Source organism: Protopterus annectens, chromosome 10.part0 (genome assembly GCF_019279795.1).
Source record: "Protopterus annectens isolate FY-2018-M chromosome 10.part0, PAN1.0, whole genome shotgun sequence".
NCBI lineage: Eukaryota > Metazoa > Chordata > Ceratodontiformes > Protopteridae > Protopterus > Protopterus annectens.
The window spans coordinates 343,955,145-343,974,079 of record NC_056744.1 but is presented as its reverse complement, the minus strand read 5'-3'; the positions used below and the strand labels follow the sequence as shown (position 1 = coordinate 343,974,079).

Sequence of the window (18,935 nt, the reverse complement as noted above, 5' to 3'; positions counted from 1 at the left end):
ACTACACGGCAAGAAAGACTGGGTAAAATGGCATCGGCTGCATGTTTTATACCCCTGACGGCCTGATGTCATGGAAGAGGAGACAGCAACCGACACAGGACCCAAGACTTTGATATTCAGGCTGACTGAGGGCAACCTGCCAGCAGAGTACCCTAATGTAATGACTGCAACAGTGAAACACGAAGAACATCCTTGTCCCCTTTGCTCTGCTGGGACAGGTTGAATAGCCTTGATACTGAGACGAGAATGTACTTGCTTTTGGGCCTCTGCCCACTGGTTTGCAGGGAGGTCTGGCCATCCGCTTGGGGATGGCAGTGAGTGGAAGTAGAATCTGTATCCCTGGGATACAATGTTCAAGACCCATCTGTCCTGGGTTATGTATTCCCAGTTTTTTGCATGCACAGCAAGTTTTCCTCCTAAGGGTGCAAGTACTTGGGCAAGGCTTGGAAGAGTTAAGGATTAGTCACTGCGAGATTTTACCATAGGACACTGGTTTGCTACTTCCTGTTTTAGAGGTGGAAGCAGTTCATTGCTTAGATCTGTGCATACCCTGAGACTATAATCTTGGTGGTCTGCTGCCCCTGGGATTGGAATGAGAAGATCTGGGAGGGACTGGAAAGGACCAGTTTTTAGAAGGCCAATGCCTAGTGAATCTGGGTGGCTGTACCTGTAGGAAATCTTTAACAGTTTGCATTGATTTAGCTTTTTCCTCCATCTTTTTGAGGACTACTTTGGCTTTATTGCCAAAGAGGCGTTTTTGGTTTAATGGCGCATCTAGTAATTTTGCTTTGACATGGTCTGGCAAGATTTGTTCCTTAAGCCAAGCATGCCTTCTAAGAACAGACCCAGTGACAGGAGCCCTGCAAGATGCTTCTCAAGCATCAAAACCACATTGCAACGCAAGTTTTCCAACTTGGTTAGCAGAATGCATTAACTCTTGCAAATCTTTATGTTCTGCACAATCAGGAATCAACATAATTTTCTGTTAATTAGTTCCATAATACGTTTCTGATATTCTAACATATGAAACTGACAATTTAAAGCCCTGATGGCTAGAGTAGCAGAGGTGTATACCTTCTTACCCCATCTGTCTAAAGCCCTAGAGTCTCTGTCTGAAGGGGTAGGGTTTTTGGCTGCTGTAGCCTTAATGCCTTTAAGTCACTGGGAAATGGTCTCTGGATCCGCAGTAGGATTCTTAGAGAGGAATTTGTGGGAGTCAGGTACTCTGTAGTGTCTGTCAAGTTTCCTGGGAGCTGGAAGCAAAGTGTCAAGGATAAGGCTGGATTTCAAGAAGACATCATCTACAATTTCCAGAACAGGATGGATAGCTAGAGGCCTGTGCTGAGGCAAGTTTAAAAATTACCTGAGTTTCTTTTTGGACTGTGGGTAGTCCTGGCACTCCCAGCAGAAATGCTCTCTAAGGGTATGCAGGGTTTCACCAAAAGAAAAATCTTCTGGTGGGGATGCAGAGGGAATGGAATCCTCTGCATCAGAATTCTCATAAGTAGATAAGGGTATGTCCTGGTAATCAGACGGATCAGAGTCAACAGACTCATGATCTGAAGAATCAGAAGGAAATTCAGTTCTTGGTCTTTTTTGAGGGGGAAGGCTGGTTTCCCCTAATTAAAGTAATAAGGTTTTCAGTCATTCTAAACATTTGTTTCTGAGGCATGTGGGCCTGAGAATGTGCTTTGGTCACCAGTTTCCTAGGCATAGTGCGAACTCTGGGCCTGAGAAATTCGGTATTTTTGCTTTGAAACGAAGTCGTTGGTTTAATATGAAAATCAGAAAGCCTAAATACACCCTCAGAAGCCGGTGCCTGCACAGCAACTCCAGACCCATCTAAGGTAAAGACATCCGCAGGTTCCATAGTCGAAGAAGCATCTCGCTGCATACCGGACTCTGAATGGGTCTCAGTAGAGGCCTGCTGTAGAGGGTATCAGGGGCTGCGAAAGCACCTCACTGAGTACCGACGGACTGGTGACTAGCTTAACGGAAGCGTCGTTGGTAGTTTTGGACCTATGCAGTCTGTCTCTGTCTTTATCCTTATGTTTTTTCGGAAGATCGGTAGGTGGATGTCTTATTGAAGCCATTTTGGAATACTGAGAATGAGAGCGAAATAATTTAGAGACAAAAATAGCCTGACGACGAATAGTTTGGGCTTTAAACAAGGCACAAAACTGACAGCGAGGAACGTCATGGTCTGGGCCTAAACAGGTGATGCAGTAAAAATGAAAATCTCTGTGAGGTATTTGCTTTCCACAGGCAAGACAAATATTAACTTTTTCTGACAGAGCAAGAAAAAAGGATCCCCAATGGAGCACTTATCTTTTAGAAGACTTCAGGTCTGAATCTCGAAAAAACGAAAATTTCAGGAGGCAGCCGACCGGCACTTGCAAACTGCTTCTGCTTCGGACACTGCACAGCAAGAAAAGCTGATGTAATAGTGTTGGCTGCATGTTTTATACCCCTGACGACCTGATGTCATGGAAGAAGCGACAGCATCTGATGCAGAAATCCCAAGACTCTGGTATTCAGGCTGACTGAGGGCTACCTGCAGGCAGATAACCCAAATGCGATGACTGCAACAGTGAAACACGAAGAACATCTACTGACATGGACTCCACAAAACCCAAAATCTTAAAGTATCTTTTCCTAGCAACTGAGCAGTCCTCCACCCACCCATTTCATTAATTCTTACTTAAGGTTCCTAGTTTCCCAAAGGAAATCTCTTCAGGCAGGAACCCAGAAATTACAGGGCCCTCATCATTCACATTTCAGCCCATGGAGACAACTGATCTTCCCCAAACTTAGATCTGGATGAGGAGCTTTGGTGAGGGTTCCCCTTCATTTTTTGCTGAGTATTAGTACCTGAAGTGAAGAAGGAACAGGCTGCTACTAACAAGAAAGCTGCTCCCATTAAGTATTCCTCAGCAAAATATTGGTAATCAGAAGCCAGAAATGGCACCTACATGAATGTCTGCCCAACCAATTTCCAGGGTACGAGCAATTGGGCTTTGGGTAAACTGCCAGGGTGAGCAGAGGTCTAGGACTCCATAATGCTGTAAAAATGTCAGCTTCTGTAACTCAAAACATAATGGTTTTCACACAAAAACAAATTAAACACTTCAGATAGCAACCCACAGGAGAAACATGTTTCCTTCAGGCACAGTCATTATAGACTTTTTCCAGGGCCGTCTTCTCACCTGAAAAAAAAATCACTAAAACTCCAAAACTGCAAAAGGCAGAAAAGTAATACAACAACCAGAAAACTAAAGGCAAAAGGCCAAAAATGGTGTTCACTGGAGAATGTTCTAAAATCTCCAGCTGGAGGCACCTGACAAGCTTGCATGATGTTACTTGCACTCTCTAGCAGCAGAAAAAAAAGTTACTGGTCTGAGTTACTACCTCATTAACAGCCACATTTCCAGCCGATGTCCTCCACAAGGGAGTTAAATCAGCACAAAGGAGACTGGCCAATGCAACTCTAGAACACCTATCTGTGGCCAAAGCCTCACTCAACAAAATGTACTACAGTAACAGTCCTTATGATGAACATCAAACAAAAGCAATGGTTAGTCTCTTTAGCACTCTCTATAGTAAGAAGGGGGATGAGAGGGCAAACAAACAAAACATATAACTTGCTTATTTCTGCTGTTGTACCAGAACTTTAAGGGCACTACCTACCTTGTAAAACATCCTGTCTGCAAACCGCAGCATTTCAGCAAAAGCATTCAGCCAGCAATGAAGGAATGCAAAGAAAGCAAGGAACTGTATAAGAACACCTGCATGAGAAAAACAAAACAGTCACTCTCTTCGGGAAAATACATCAGTGTTTGTTTATTTAACTTATTTTTTGCAGTCTGATAACTGGGTAAGCTGGCTGGTGGGCAGGCAGTTTTCAGCAAGCAGACATTTATGCAGAAACACTGAGTAAATAAAAGAACATTCTGATGGAATAGATAACAGCTGTATTTGCAAAAAGAACAGGATATGAATGTAAACCAGAAGAATGCATCAATACCAGAGATACACATTTAAACATAAATACAATATTGACAATTTACCTGGTAACAAATAATAATGCAGAGACTATGCAGGTGTGGCACATACATGGATATAATTTCAACGTCATCACAAAAGCAGGAGAGGGCTACATCATTTGCAAGATGCTCCTTTAGTTTTGTTTTGAACAGCTGCAAGGTTTTTTGTTGTTTGACATCAGGAGGGAGACCATGCCACACAGAAGGGTTTAGGGAAAATGTCCATTTTCTATTTATGTCATTTAGAATTTCACTCCACTTTTCTCAGTTTTGCCTACTGATCAGAATGTTCTGATAGGTATATACACTGGTGTTGCTAATACAATTCCCATTACACTAAACACTTTTATTAGCGGTTCTTATAATGTAGTGAAAATGAAAAATGCCAGCAAAATTCCCAAACCTTTACCATGACCTAGCCTTACTTCCTGCAGTATATACCTGTTTAATCCACCACTCAGTGCAGCAAACTGGAGCAAGGTAAAAAAAAACTAGTTAATCACAGCTTCTGTCCTGACAGTTCCTAGTCACAGCTTTATTCTTCTCTGGAAATATTACAAAATGAGTCCACAATCAGGTTTTTCTGCAGGCTACTACAATTTGCGTTGTGCTGTTTGCCAGTAAATGCAGGTATGTTCAATGCAAACACTGACAAGCTAGGGCTTCCCTTGTACTTTATCGACAAGGTTACTTAAAGGCCAGTAATCTGCCTTCTCCCTGGTACTGGTCCTACATGGCCTCTTCTTCCCTCCTGCACCTCGTACTTTGTCACACTGTCTCCTGATGCACTTTCTGCCCTCCCTTCTAATACCGCATCATATGCTCTACCAACCACCAGCTACACTCTGACAGTGCCCTCTACACAATGGTCAGGACAAATAATTATGTGCATCAAAGTGTAAAACAGCTTTTGACATACACAGCTGAATGACAAAAGATCATACTATAACATGTCTAGAAATGAAAGCTCCATGCAGCAGGAGAACCACTACCTACCACAAAAGATGCTCGTTTCCTTTGCACAGTCATCATCATCACCCCCCCCCCCATTTTCCCCATTTGCCTGACTGCCGCAGGTCTTCTTCTAACACAATCTATCCATCTCTGTGTTGGATGCCCTTGTTTCCTCTTGTCTATCCCAAATCATCTTCACCAGACTGTTTTCTGCTTTTAGGCACGTGTGTCCAAACCACCATATTCTACTCGCTTTTACTTTTTTCTGCACATGAAGCTACTTTGGCTTTTGTCATGATGTCCTCATTTCCTCATCTATATCACAGTGTGCATCTACCACCCATCTCAGGCACTTCATCTCCATCACCTGCAGCTTCCTTAGCTGCTCTGCCTTTACTGCCCAGGTTTCTGTACCATACAGCAGTACTGAAAGCACCACTGTTTTGCACACCTTACTTTTCAGCTTCTTTGACATTCTTCTGTCATAGACGACACCTGACCGTCTATGCCAGTTGGCTACAGCCCCTCTGACTCTGGCTTTGACCTCTTCATTCAACCACCCCTCCCAGTTACTTGAAGCTGTTAACCTAGTCCACTATTTTCCCTTCTATCTCAGTTCTTGGCTTCTTTTGATTTTCCTAATTTGCTGGCATTCCAACTGTCTTATCTGTACTCAATTTCATCCCATGAACCTTCATGGATTCCATGCATTCCATTATCCTATGCTTTGCTGAAGGTCTTCCTCAGAGTCTGCCTGTAATTCCCCATCATCTGCATATAGCAACTTTGCTGACCTGACCCCTCCGACATATTTGCTAATGCAGTCCATTACCAGTAGAACAACAGTGAGCTTAAAGCTGAACCTGATGCCCACCCACTCCCACTGGGAACTCCCCGTGAACCTTTTACAAAGTATTTAAAAAAAAAAAAAAACACACACAATTTCCAGTTGGATCCTGAAAAGTTCAGGCATCAGGAAGACAAACAAAAACAAAAGTACCACAAATAAGAAAACAAAAATATAATTAAAACACGATTACTAAATACTTCTTACAGCCATAAAAAAACTGAAATAGCTTGTCTGAGGGGAGTCTAATCAGTTGGTCAATGTTTGGGTTTATCTCATCTTCCACTCCAATAAGCCACTACTTTCTCGGACGTTTCTGCACTCACAGACTTGTGTACACTTGTACTAGGGCATGCACTGATGTCATGTACTGCACAAGAAAAGAGTGCTTGGAATACACGCTCACCAGTTTACTCTCAACCAGTTAGGGGGGCCTCTCACCAATCAACTTGTGTGGTAAGAATATGCTTATTACATCTAGCATTTGCAAGCCTCTGGCATAATAAGCATGCACTTACTTCATCTAGCATCGGAGATACTCCTTGGTTGTTCTACAAATGGGTTTATTCGCAAGCAATTGCTATGGTTGGAATAGTAACAGCCATGGAAAAGCCAACAGAAAGCTCAGAAGGCAGAGTCCTGAAATATAAGTACCAAAAGAGGCCTAACCTCTGCAGTGATGGTACACGTAAAGATGCCTGGAAATGAGGTGATCAACAGCTGCTGCACAACAGTCTGAACCGCAGACACTGCTGAAGCAAGCACTGGAAATGGCTCTGTCCCTGATGGAGTGGCCTTGGACAGCAGCATTTACAAAAGTGTGGTCCACCATCTGAGGACAAAGAATAAGGCAGCAGGCAATCTACTTGGAAAGAGTTTGCTTGACACCTGCCAGACTTTCCTTCCCTGGAGCAAAGGAGATAACGGTTCTATCTACCTACACTCATGAAGTCATTTAAAGTAGAACCCTGAGCTGAAATAACATGCCTAGGGTGTGCAGTCCTCTCACTTCCCTGGCATTTGCCTTTTCAAAGAAAATCAGGGAGAAGAATGGAGTATCTTAAAGACAGTTCTGACATGACCTTGAAGAGGAAATGTGGAGTGGTTCCAAAGGACACCCGATACTTATGAAAATTCATTACAAATGAAGTTCCGAAGCACAATACTAATTAAAGTCCCACCAAACCCGTGAGTTCAAACAGGAGACAAGCTCTTCAGTTATACAGTTCAAGTCCCAAGGATATGAGGGGCTCCTCAATGAAGGACAGAGTTCTCAAACACTTTAAGGGACTTCTTGAGTAGTCACTGCTGTGTCACAGTACTGCCCTGCACAAGGTCAGAATGAGCAGAAATTGCTGATACATGCACAATGACCATGGCATAATGTAGTCCCCTAACCACAAAGGTGCCTAAGTCAAATAAATGCACCTGCATGCTAAGTGACTAGTGAAGTAAAGAATGCCTCTTCACCCAAATGAAGAACTTCTTTCTTGGCAGCTTCACTCACCTCTGGCACCCCAACAAGGGATTAGTCAGGAATAGATAGCATGGAGTAAGAATCAGGCCCTGAGGTGGAGCCATCTGTCATTCCGACACTCCGACCGTGGAGGGCTTCCTCCGGGAGTGCCACTCCGACCGTGGAGGGCTTCCTCCGGGAGTGCCACTCCGACCGTGGAGGGCTTCCTCCGGGAGTGCCACTCCGACCGTGGAGGGCTTCCTCCGGGAGTGCCACTCCGACCGTGGAGGGCTTCCTCCGGGAGTGCCACTCCGACCGCGGAGGGCTTCCAGTACCAGCAGGGACCTAAGAGAAAGAAGCTATGCTCCTTGGCCACCAAGGGCAGGTTTTAGTCTTTCTACCTAAAATGTTGTGACTAGATGCACAATTATGGCAGAAATAGTATGGAGGAGTACAGAAATCTCCTCTGCCATGGAACATCACCTTTTGACCTAATGCACAGAGCAAAAGAGGGGCAAAACTTTACTTCCCCCAAGAAGCAAACAGGTCAACCTTCTGGATGACCCACTACAGGAAGACAGAAAATGAAAGTGACTCAAAACCTCAGCTCCAAAAAAGTAATACAGTACAGGTTTACGGTGTCCACAAACATGGATTTGCTGTGCTGGAGATAAGTGATGAGAGTGTACTGTCTCTTGACAAAGAAAAATTGCCCAATACCCTTGTCATCTTTCTGCACAGGGGTACAACCACATGCCATCCTAACCTGCATAAGTAGCACACAAAGAAGTAGCTGCTGCACAACTACAAGACAGGATTTGGAAATAGCATCCCTTCACTGAATGCTTGTCCAGGAGGACATCATGTAAGTTCATCTGGCTGATGACGACTCAGGTAGCTCTACTTTCTCTGAACCACAAAGAAAAATAAAAGAAATAAACACTTCAATCCACGTCTGCATCATCTGTTAGCAGGACAAGTGACTGGTTTGGCTTTATGGAGAACCATCTTCAGAACAGCTGGGAATGTCTGACACTCCAGGGCCTGGCCATAGAGAACTAAAATCAAAGATATGTGCAAGTCTCAAAACTTGCAGACAATTACACATCACAGTTTAGTATAAGACCAGCATAGTCAGGTATGCAAACTGCACAGTGAAAATTATGGTAACTATCATACCCAGAACAGGCAAAAGAGTCTAAAGCCAGAAGCCTCCACTACCTACTCACCTAAGGTGCCACAGTCATGGCCTCCTGAACTCTCTCTGCAGAACAGCTAACATCAGCAGGCTCAGCTCTGCATGAATAAATGTAATCCTCTGATATGGGATCAAAGAGGACATATCCTAGTTTACTGACGTACCCAAGCACTGCATCCGTGGCTGAATCCCCTCTTAGGGCATCAGGTAGTCTATGAGGTCACCAGCACCCAGTTCACCCAGGTAGGGGAATGCATGAATTTCCTTCAATTGCAAGGTCTCTACTGCTGTGGCTATCACCACAGCCAGTATCATGGAAACACCGAGTGGAGAAGAAACTCAGTGCAGCCCTTTATGTAGGAAATGATGCCCACCCTGAATGAAATGAATTAATCTTGTATGCAAAGAACTGACACTGATGTGCCAAAAGTTGTTCGTGTAACAACATCAACCAAGTACCCTGAGGCAAGGCATGTCTAAAGTCTGTTACTCAGTCATAGTATTAGCACTGAGAAACTTAGTTTGTCCACACATTGGACAAAGTCTTAGGCTCATAAGTAAATACTAGGCAGTCAGTCTGCAGACCATTTCAAGCCTAGCCAAAAACCCTATTCAAAATGTCCCTCAAGCCACAAGGGGGGCAAGACAAATCAGAATGCAATCTGAGGGATAGGTAACAATGTGATCTCTCACTAGTCAAATACAAGGAACAAAGATGTAGAAACCAGAAAGAACCAAAAACCATTTAATGAATGGACTTAACTCCAAGATGGTCTAACCACTATCAATGAAACATTCTGTATCTCTGTGAAAGGGGACACTTGTGCTAGTTCCCACACTGGGCACTTCCAACTGCTGATGTTATTTGAGCAGTAAGACAGGCAGATGGTGTCACTCTATGTTGCTGGTGGCTGGGTTAAACAGCCAGCACTTACTACAGTGCTTCATGTTAAACTATTCTCCCAGGCAGTACAGCTAAGTCAGTAATAGGACTGGTTTATAATCTGGCAGTCGCATGAACAGTACAAAGCTACTGCATTTTAGGTATCAAATGCAGGAACTTCTCAACAGTAAACATCAATATCATGATCCAAACTGTGCATGCAGCATAAAATCGGATAGCATATGGCCAGCACATGCCTCAGCTGATCAGAAAGAAAAGAAAAAGAAACCCACCAAGGAGGGTCTCTGATGTTAGATCAATAAGTTTTGACTGTATTTTTTAATTATAGTTTCTTGAATGGCAGCTAAATTTTCTCTGACCTGTTCAGTGTCAGTTCTTCTGCCTTCACATACTGCTATGTAATTCATCGCGATCTTGAGCCCTGAATGGAATCCATCCTTCTCCAAGGATAATGTCTAGTTACACGGAAAGGATAACTGGCTTCAATAACTGGCTAAATAGTCGGTGTCACTCCAGGAAATCCAATATGTCAGTATGGGATGGGTTGACTGACAGCCCTACTTTCTTTGTGAAGGAAGGCTTGCACCTCTCATTCCAAGGCTTCGGCATACTAGCAAAAGCTTCTGCTGCCCCCATAGGGCCTTTTTTATGCAGGATTTAGTCGACGGACATTGCAACATAACTAACACATGAAATCTAAACCAAGATTACATTAAAGTGGCTCTACAACAACAATAAGCCCAAGCTTGAGGCTCTCCTGCATTTAAAGGGCATCCACAACTGTGTAATTACTGAGACTTTGTTTAAATGTTCATAAAGCACTTCCTTCATACCTGGGTTTTACAACTACCATGCCTTTAGAGTTAACGTAGCCGTGGTGGCACCTCCCCATTTGTTAAAGACCATATCCCCACCAGACAGATTCAAATAGACCCACAAACAGAAAGTAGAACTGTGTACAATCTTACCATAACAGTACATGTACTTCTGTTCACTGTTGCAGTATTCTTCACCATAGGGATCTACTGCCAAGAGCAGTCCAACATCTGGCCAGTATACCAAAGTCTTTAGATTTTGTATGCGCCACACCTCACTCATATGCTCTCCGTTCAGAACACAGGGCATACAGTTTATGTACGGACACAGTTACCCAGAACTAAATTGCCCCCATAGAAAAGTCTCTCCACAGGCCAAGAGGATAGGTACATCCAGAAGGAGAAAATGCAGATGGAAAAGGGAGACCCTTAGCCAGGAGGGAAACCAAAGCAAAGCCAAAAAGAAAAAGGGAGGTAGATGGACAGAGTGAATACTGCAACAGTGAAGACAAGGACATCTACTAACACGTTAAGATGTTTACACAACTGTACTATGTGCTTCTGTATCACTGTTGCAGTATTCTTCACCTTAGGGGGAGTATAAAAGCTAAAGAAAAGGATTGGGAGGCAGAAGTCTGGGATCAGCCCTCAACAAATCTATGCCAAATGGCCCTAGAAACCGTACCCAATTTATAATGTATGCACTGAAGACAAAGTAGCAGCTACAAGGATGAAACTGGTGTCCAACCCCTTGAAGAAAGCGCCACAAGATGCAACAGCCCTAAGAGGAGTGAGCTATAACGGAAACAGACGAGACATTTGCCATGAAAAGAACAACAAAAGGAAAAGGTGTTAGATATCCAGGAGAAGATGGTTTGCTTACAGTCAAACCAAATGTCCTGGGATGAAAAGAAACAAAATGTTGATCAGACTTATGAACGGCCTTAGTTTTATCCAAATAGAACCTAAGCTGCCTGTGCAAATCCAAGGTATGTATGACCCTCTCAGTAGCAGACTGAAGAAGGAAAAAAAAAATGAAGGGAGTTGTACTGCTTGATTCAATAACAACTCATTAACATCCTTGGGCATAAAAGAAGGATTAGTATGAAGGGACACTCTGTCCCTGAGGCAAACCAAAAAATGAGAGATGGCCATAAGGGCTTGAAGCCCCAAACTCCTCCGAGCAGAAGTAAGAGCCGGCAACAAAACTGTCTTCCAAGTACAATGTTGCAAAGAAGCAGAAAACGCAGGCCCAAAAAGAGCCCGAGTCAATTTTTCCAAAACAAAATTAAGGTCCCAAGGAGGAGGGATAGGCTAAGATGCAGAATGCCTTTAAGAAACTGTTTGACCTCAAACTGAGAAGACAACGATGGATTCAAGGGCAGACAGGCAGAAATAGCTGACAAATGGGTCTTAACAGAAGACTAGGCCAAGCCAGACTGCAGGCAGCAACTCACAAATAAAAAAGAACCAAAGGGACCCCAACTGAAAAAAGGGTACTGGTTATGAGCAAGGCAGTAGACAGAAAATCTTTTCCATTTGGATATACAAGAATTCCTGGTTGCAGGTTTTCTTGCCTTCTATAAAACCCTGAGCACATCTTCATAAAAGAGGTACCTTAAAGAGATCAAAACCCTATTACCCACAGTATCAGTTGAATAGTGGACACGTGAGGACAGAAGAGTGAGCCTTTGTCCTGTGTGAGGAGGTCCAACTGGTGAGGTAACTTGTGGTGATTGCCCCTGACCAGATGCATTGAGGGGAACCAGTGCTGTCTTGGCCAAAAGGGATTAACTAACAATATTTTTGGACAGCCCAGCTGAACCTTGTGCAGGACTCTTGGAAATAGAAGGGGAGGGAAAGGCATTGAGAAACATCCCCTTCCAAGGAAACAAAAGGGCATCCATCTTCCATGCCAGATGGCAAGGTTCTCTGGAACACAAAAGAGGAAGTTGCCTGTTCAGAGGGGAGGCAAAAAGATCTACATATGGAATACCCAATAGAATATGTCCAGAAACACATCTCTGAGAAGCATCAATTCCTGAGCCTGATGTGCACAAAGTGTTTGCCACTAAATTGTGCTCTGAAAGAATATATACTGCCTGAAGAGTAAACTAATAACTGAAAGCCAGATCCCAGGCCTGAAGAGCCAACATGCAGAGAAGTTAAGACTTTGTGCCTCCCTGCTTGTTGACATACCACATCATTGTGGTGTTGTCTGTGTAAACCTTCAGAAGGCCTGGAAAGAGCATGGGGTGAAAAGCCTGAAGGGACAGAAAAAGGGCGCTCTCTGATGTTGATATGGTCTGACTTCTGAAAGGGGGGCCACAGACCCTGAACTTTCAGGTGACCAGAGAAGACCCTCACCCAATGTCCAAAGCATCGGTGAACAGTTCTTGAGAAAGAACCAGAGGCTGAAAGGTAGGGCTGGGTTGAAGTTAAGTTGCTGAATTCACCACTCGAATTCTCACTTCAGACAGGGAAGGAGAGGTGTGCCCTAACACCCAGAGGGCGGCAATGATGAAGCCAAACCGACCTGAGGTACCATTACAGCGTCTGCATGTGCAGTCTGGTAAGAGGGAGCATTTGAATAGAAGAGGCCATGAATCCCAAGGCTGGAAGAAAGCCTTTAGCTGGAATAGCAGGCAAAGAAAGAGACTAAAAGAAAGCTGTTGAGAACAGAACTTTTGGAGGTAAAAGAGAGGCCAATATGGTCATTGTCCAAATCCTGTAAACCAGATACACAATCTTGAGAAGGAGCCACGAAAGATTTTTGAAAGTTGATAATGAACCCCAGACTCTGAAGGAGAGACGTTGAACTCTAGATCCTGTGACAGGTAACTGGGAAAAGGTGGCTTAAGTGAAAGGTGGTCTAGATAAGGAAAAATCTGAATGACCTAGAGACTACAAAAGGCGATTACAGGAGCTAGGCATTTTGTTAATACCCTTGGGGCAGCAGAGAGGCCAAAGCAGAGAACTGAAAATGAGAGGAAGAAACAGAAAAATGTAAAAACGTCCTGAAAAGAGTGCGAGTAGGAATATGAAGGTAAGCATCTTTCAGATCCAAGGAAGCCAGAAAAGCCTAAGGAATTAAATGAGGAAATGACGTTTAAAGAGCAAGAATCTGAGAAGGAATATTAAGAAAGGTGTTGAGCAAGGAGAAATCTGAAACAGGTCTCCAAGTGCCCTCCTTCTGAGAACCAGGAACATAAGAGTAAAATCCCTTTCCTACTTGGGAAGGCGAGAAAGACTGAATAATTCCCTGGTCCACGAGGGACTCAACATCTGAGAAATGAGGAAGTTGTTCCAGACAAGGTTGGGTAATTCTTGAAAAAGGAGGGAGAGAATCCAAAGTGATGCCATGCCAGTTTGGAAGAAAGAGGGAGAGCTAAAGGGACAAAGGGACCTAGTCGAAGGGTGGGTGGGGGTTGGGGGCAGGATTGTCAGATAAAAGATTTTTCACACAACTGAACCGTAGGTTCCTGACAAGACTTAGGAGAAACTCGCCTACCACCCTTCCTGCCTTTAGAGGCCTGATGAGGCAGCCTGTAAATCAAAGCAGACCTAGTACGATAGTTCCTCTGGAACTCGGGGATAGAGGAGACAAAAATATGTTTAAGATACTGCACAGCTTTACCTTTTTCCTGAAGAGACAAAACATATCAGCAACAGTCCCAAAGAGGTTATTATCCAAATGAGCATCCAGCAACTTGGCCTTAATGTCTTCAGGAAACAAGTGCATACTAAGCCACAAGAATACCACCTCATATGAAATTGGCATCAGCAGCATCATAGCTACACTTGACAAAATGACGAGCTACCCGAGAGGTACAACCTATACTAGAAAGAGCAGCAGATTTTGCTTCAGAATCAGGGAGGTCAGAAAGAGCCTGACAAGCATGGGCAATCAAGGCCAGAGCATATATGGTCATATAAGTCTGGTAAATGACGGCCCAAAAGGCCAAAGAAGAAGCAGTGTAAACCTCACCAATTCACTCCATTACCCTACTGTCCTTATCTCAAGGTAGAAGCTTGATTTAGGGCAAACATTTAGAAGGACTATCAGAAGTGATTTGACACCACAGCAGGGTCAGCAAAAGGGCACTTAAATAAGGACTGACAATTCTCAGGAACCTTATAGAACCAGTCAGGTTTCAATGGAGCAAGAGGCTGAGCATCAGCAGACTTAGAAGCAGCTGTAAAGGTGCCTAACAAAACAGCCAACACAGGAGGTTCTACAGAAGGTTTAGGAGTGTCCACCTGAAGCAGCTCATAATACCTTTTCCAGATAAGGTGCTGCAGAAGGTTTAGGAGTGTCCACCTGAAGCAGCTCATAATACCTTTTCTGGATAAAAGATACTTCAGAAGAATCCCACTCAGAATTCCATCAACCCAGCTACAGTGTCAACAAAAGACAGTTCCTCAGGGCTAATGAACTTCTCTTCATCAGAACCATAAGTCAAAGGCACAGGTCTCTGGGAAGTGTAAGACAAGGACCTATCATCAGACTCTTGAAGAATCAGATTCCCTAGTCCATTTGGAAAGAGTTGAAGTCCAAGGGGGGTAAGCACAGAACCCCCTGAGAGGCTTCAGGGCCATTAAGACATTAAACAGGCCCTGAGTAAACTCCTGCCATTCCCTTTGAGGATCCTTACGGCATACAGAAGTATGTTCAGTCTTCTGCTTTTTTTTTGGTAGGGACCATCAGCCCTAACAAACACTGAAGGTTCCAACCCTTGACAAAATTTAATAAGACCACCTGGAACATCTTCCCTGATCAGAATCTGTGGAATCCCTCAGGGCCCTCAGAGATGATCAACCAAGGTTTCATCTCTATGTCTTGAGCGGACACCTGCAAAGACTTGGAGAACATGCAAAAGGAAGGATCTATGCTGACCTCCACTGGCGTTGTGGCAGAGGAATCTGATGTTTACACTGGATAGCCTACAGAACTATCATCCACTTCTAGAGAAATGTCTCATGGAGGCTGGACAGCCAAGGAATCCAACTGAGATTTCTTGGCCTTTTTCTTACCTAATGGTATCTCAGAGTTAGAAGATTCCATCATGCAACCCTGGGCTAACACTTTAAGCCTCTGGTTCTCAAGAAAGATGGCCAGGGAAGACAACTGGCTTCTAAGAGCCTTAGGCACAAACACTTTACAAATGCTACAGGACATAGGGTCATGGGAATCACCCAGACAAAAGAAAATACGGTTTGTGATGATCCTTATGGGGAATCTGCCTCCCACACTGACATTTCCCTTCTTGGCTGTCATGAACTCTAGGTAACCAAAAGAGAAAAAGACCCCAACAGGGCACTTAAATGATGGCTCAGTATTCAGAACAGTAAAAGGGCATTAGGACCGATGAGTGATGATGGCATTTGTACTGGTAGCAAAGACGTTCTGGGTAGCAATGATGGCATTTGCACTGGTAGCAAAGATGTTCTGGGCAGCTGTGCCCATACGTCACCTTTACTCCCTCTGTCCTATACAGGGAGCATATGTGTGATGTACGGCGTATACAAGATCTAAAGGCTTTGGCATACTAGACGGATGTTGGGCTATCCTTGGCAGGAGATCCCTACGATGAATACTGCAACAGTGATATATAAGGACATCTCATTAAGCTCCAAATCACACTGAACAAGACCAGCTATTAACTTGCAACTTAATGCAGTACACCTTCTGTGCCTTCTAGCAATTACATGAGGTTTATAAACATACTCTGTGGACTCGCTCTATTATTTTGGGAGAAGTTACCCATCAATATAAAAATAAAACATATACAACTCAAAGGTAGGATATGCCCAAAAGGTTCTAAACTTCATCAAAAAAGGACCTGAACCAGATTATAACCAACTTATATTACAGGGTTTAATATTGTGGACCAGGTCCTTACCAACTTAAATCCTTAAGTTGGATCATAAATAAGGAAATGTCGCCTTTAAAATATCTAGCGTTCTGAAAAAGATGTGAATTAGTTCTATAAAACCCAGATCTTACATGTTATTACCAAATCCATATTACCAGATACACTATGACCTTGACTGTTTGTCAGGTGCTTTCTGACCTCTCCAATTCTGAAGCAAGATCTTCCAAGAAACCTCAGAGCTGCAGAATCAGCCAATTTGAAAACGAGGACAAGCAACCACACGAGTGAAAACATTCAGGTCCCATGCAGGAGAAGGGTTCTTCAGAGGTGAGCAAACCTAGACAATCCTTTACAGAAACTGTTCTACAAAATATGTGCTTGGCCATACCTCTACCTTCTACAAGGCAGGGAATACAGAAAAAAAATCTATATAATTACAGAGCACTTAGCTGAACTTCATGGGGAGATAAAGGTGGGATAAAACCCCGAAGGGAAGTGTGATTGCTTACCTAAAGGATAACAATCTCCAGGGGGTGCAAGTAACAGATTAATGGTCAGAAGGTAAAGGCAGCTGAACCTGATCCAGTATTATGACTGGTTTACAAGAGAATTTGACAGAGGAATACAAGCAGACATGAACTCTGACTGCCCCACTGAAGTAGCTGGTATGCTGAAGGTAAAAACAAGACTCCAGTAGTAGACTTAAGGATTTGGAGGGAGGTCACAGTGAAAGGTACACTCTGAAGAATACAAGAAGTGACTTGTGAAGTACCACAGGGATCAGCCATGGAGCCAGGACTCCTCAGTTTGTTCAGCTTAGACAAGGGGTGAGAGAAAAAGACTGACCGCTCTGAAGACAAAACACAGAGCAGCAGTGGTTGATGGGAATGAGTCAGAGCAAGGACTCGGAAAGGCAGTGCAAATAGGGAGAAAGATAGCCATTATAAGGCAGCCCAGGTACAGAAAAATTAAAAATACTACACTTGGGCAACAACAAATCCTACCACAAAGTTATAGCTGTGGAAGGAAAACTGATGGCAATAATGTGGGGGGAAAAAAACTTGGGAGGTTGCATCACAGCTGTCCTTGATTATCAGAAGCACAGTGACCAAAAGGGCCATGGGGAATTAAGTGCTGGCAGGCTAGCTGAAGACAACTCTCCTCGATACACGTACATCCAGCATCTTTTTTTTTTTTTTGCACATAACGAGTTTTGCACCAAAGTCAAATGTTAGCACAAACCAAACTACAGCAGAATACACAGCATCCTTCTGGGAAAGCAATATAAACAAAGTGTTGTAATAATACTATTAAGCCATCAGATTCAAACTACCCAAGCTTATTTAGTGCCTTCATAACAAGGTGCAAATGTAAATGGGAGAGGTGGAATGAACAGAAGAGGGGCCCTAAATCCTGATGTAGTACAAAAATGTAGCCTCTTGGCATACCTATACAGAGTGGTAGACTCCTCCTCAGACAGCAAGGGGGCAAAATACTGTGCCCCCCAGGACATACTCTAGACTGAACACATGGTTAATCACTCAGCAGATGAGAACCCCCCCCTACATACAGCATCAGCTTCCTTTGGAACCCAAGGGGCAAAACTGGGGTGCCTCCAGGCTATGTTAATAACATCCTGAATAACAGGCTCCAGAGGAATGATAACCCAAGACTCCTCAGAACACTTCTCCAGAAAGTCCCCCAGCTGCTTCAGGGGAGGGGAGGGATAAGTGATTAAGGCCAGTTCAAGCTGTTCCTCATCTCAGTACAGAGTTATCTGGCGGACAAGCAAACAGAAGGGATAAGATCATGTGATGGACAGCATGGCAGACTGGTCGAATGGCAGCAAAGGGCAGCATTCACTGAGCAGTAGCCTGCACTAGGCCTGGAGAGGGTCTCAGACCAAACTCCGTAAAGGTACACCCTCTGCATCTGTAACTCAAACATTCCTTTTGGTTGTCTATCCTGGAAGAAAATTCATTGATCTCAAGCACCACTAATCCATGATAAGTTGCCTCCACAGACTATCTGTTGGAGGCTGACCATGGGCTCCAGCCAATCTTTCAGAGCAATACAGTGTAAGAAACTTGGGATACACCACCTAGGATAACAGCTATAGGTGCATCTCATCACCAAAAGAAGTCTAGCAATGGTTCAACTTCAGTCTATCTTTGGCCAAAAATGAGGTCATCACCATTTACAGGGTTCAGGAAGCCCAATGATCACCAGGCTTGCCTCAGGAAGATGCAGGCCTTGACTTGATCTCCAAGTGTCCTCCTGACAATACTATTTTGCATGGAGTTGCAAATAGGAACCTGCTCTAGTTTCAATGTCTGCTGTGCCATTTTCTTAGTAATGAAGCAAAATTCATTGGTTCACAGAAAGTTACTAGGCTAATGGCCCTACAGTCTTTACTAGCCATATTTATTCCAAGTTCCCCAGTTGTCAGTGGTTAGGTGAGTCAAGTATGCAGAGGTAAGGATCTATGGTAGTTAATACTGCCTTTTGCTGTCCAGGAGGGACATTGGTGTGACCCCAGTCGTGAATTTGCACTCACCCATCCATTGATCTAGGTTGCGTTTGAAGAGGGTCATGGAGGTCCTCTGTTTCACATGTTGGAAGCTTGTTCCAAAGAAGTGGCATTCTCTGGGAGATGTACCTCTCTCTCCAGCATGACTTGCTCATGTTAGAGGCTAGATTAAGATCCCTGAAGTGAGTGACCCTCTTACAGTTCGATTTACAAATGTGTAGCATATCCAACAGGGCTGGACCAGAGACTGCCCTTTAAACCAGGCACAGGTCTTCCCTTAGCAACATGCAGGAAGCAGAAAACAGTGACAGG

The 18,935-nt window shown here is 43.9% G+C and overlaps 1 protein-coding gene across 3 annotated transcripts in view; it reads right to left on the bottom strand.

The window, feature by feature from the left end:
* SOAT1 (sterol O-acyltransferase 1) overlaps positions 1–18,935 on the bottom strand; it is a 1,410,727-nt gene that overhangs the window by 259,116 nt on the left and 1,132,676 nt on the right. For all 3 annotated transcript variants that reach the window (XM_044085246.1, XM_044085245.1, XM_044085244.1), the window contains exon 12: positions 3,688–3,785. In XM_044085246.1, the coding sequence (XP_043941181.1) occupies positions 3,688–3,785 (98 nt within the window). The remainder of the gene's footprint in view (positions 1–3,687; positions 3,786–18,935) is intronic.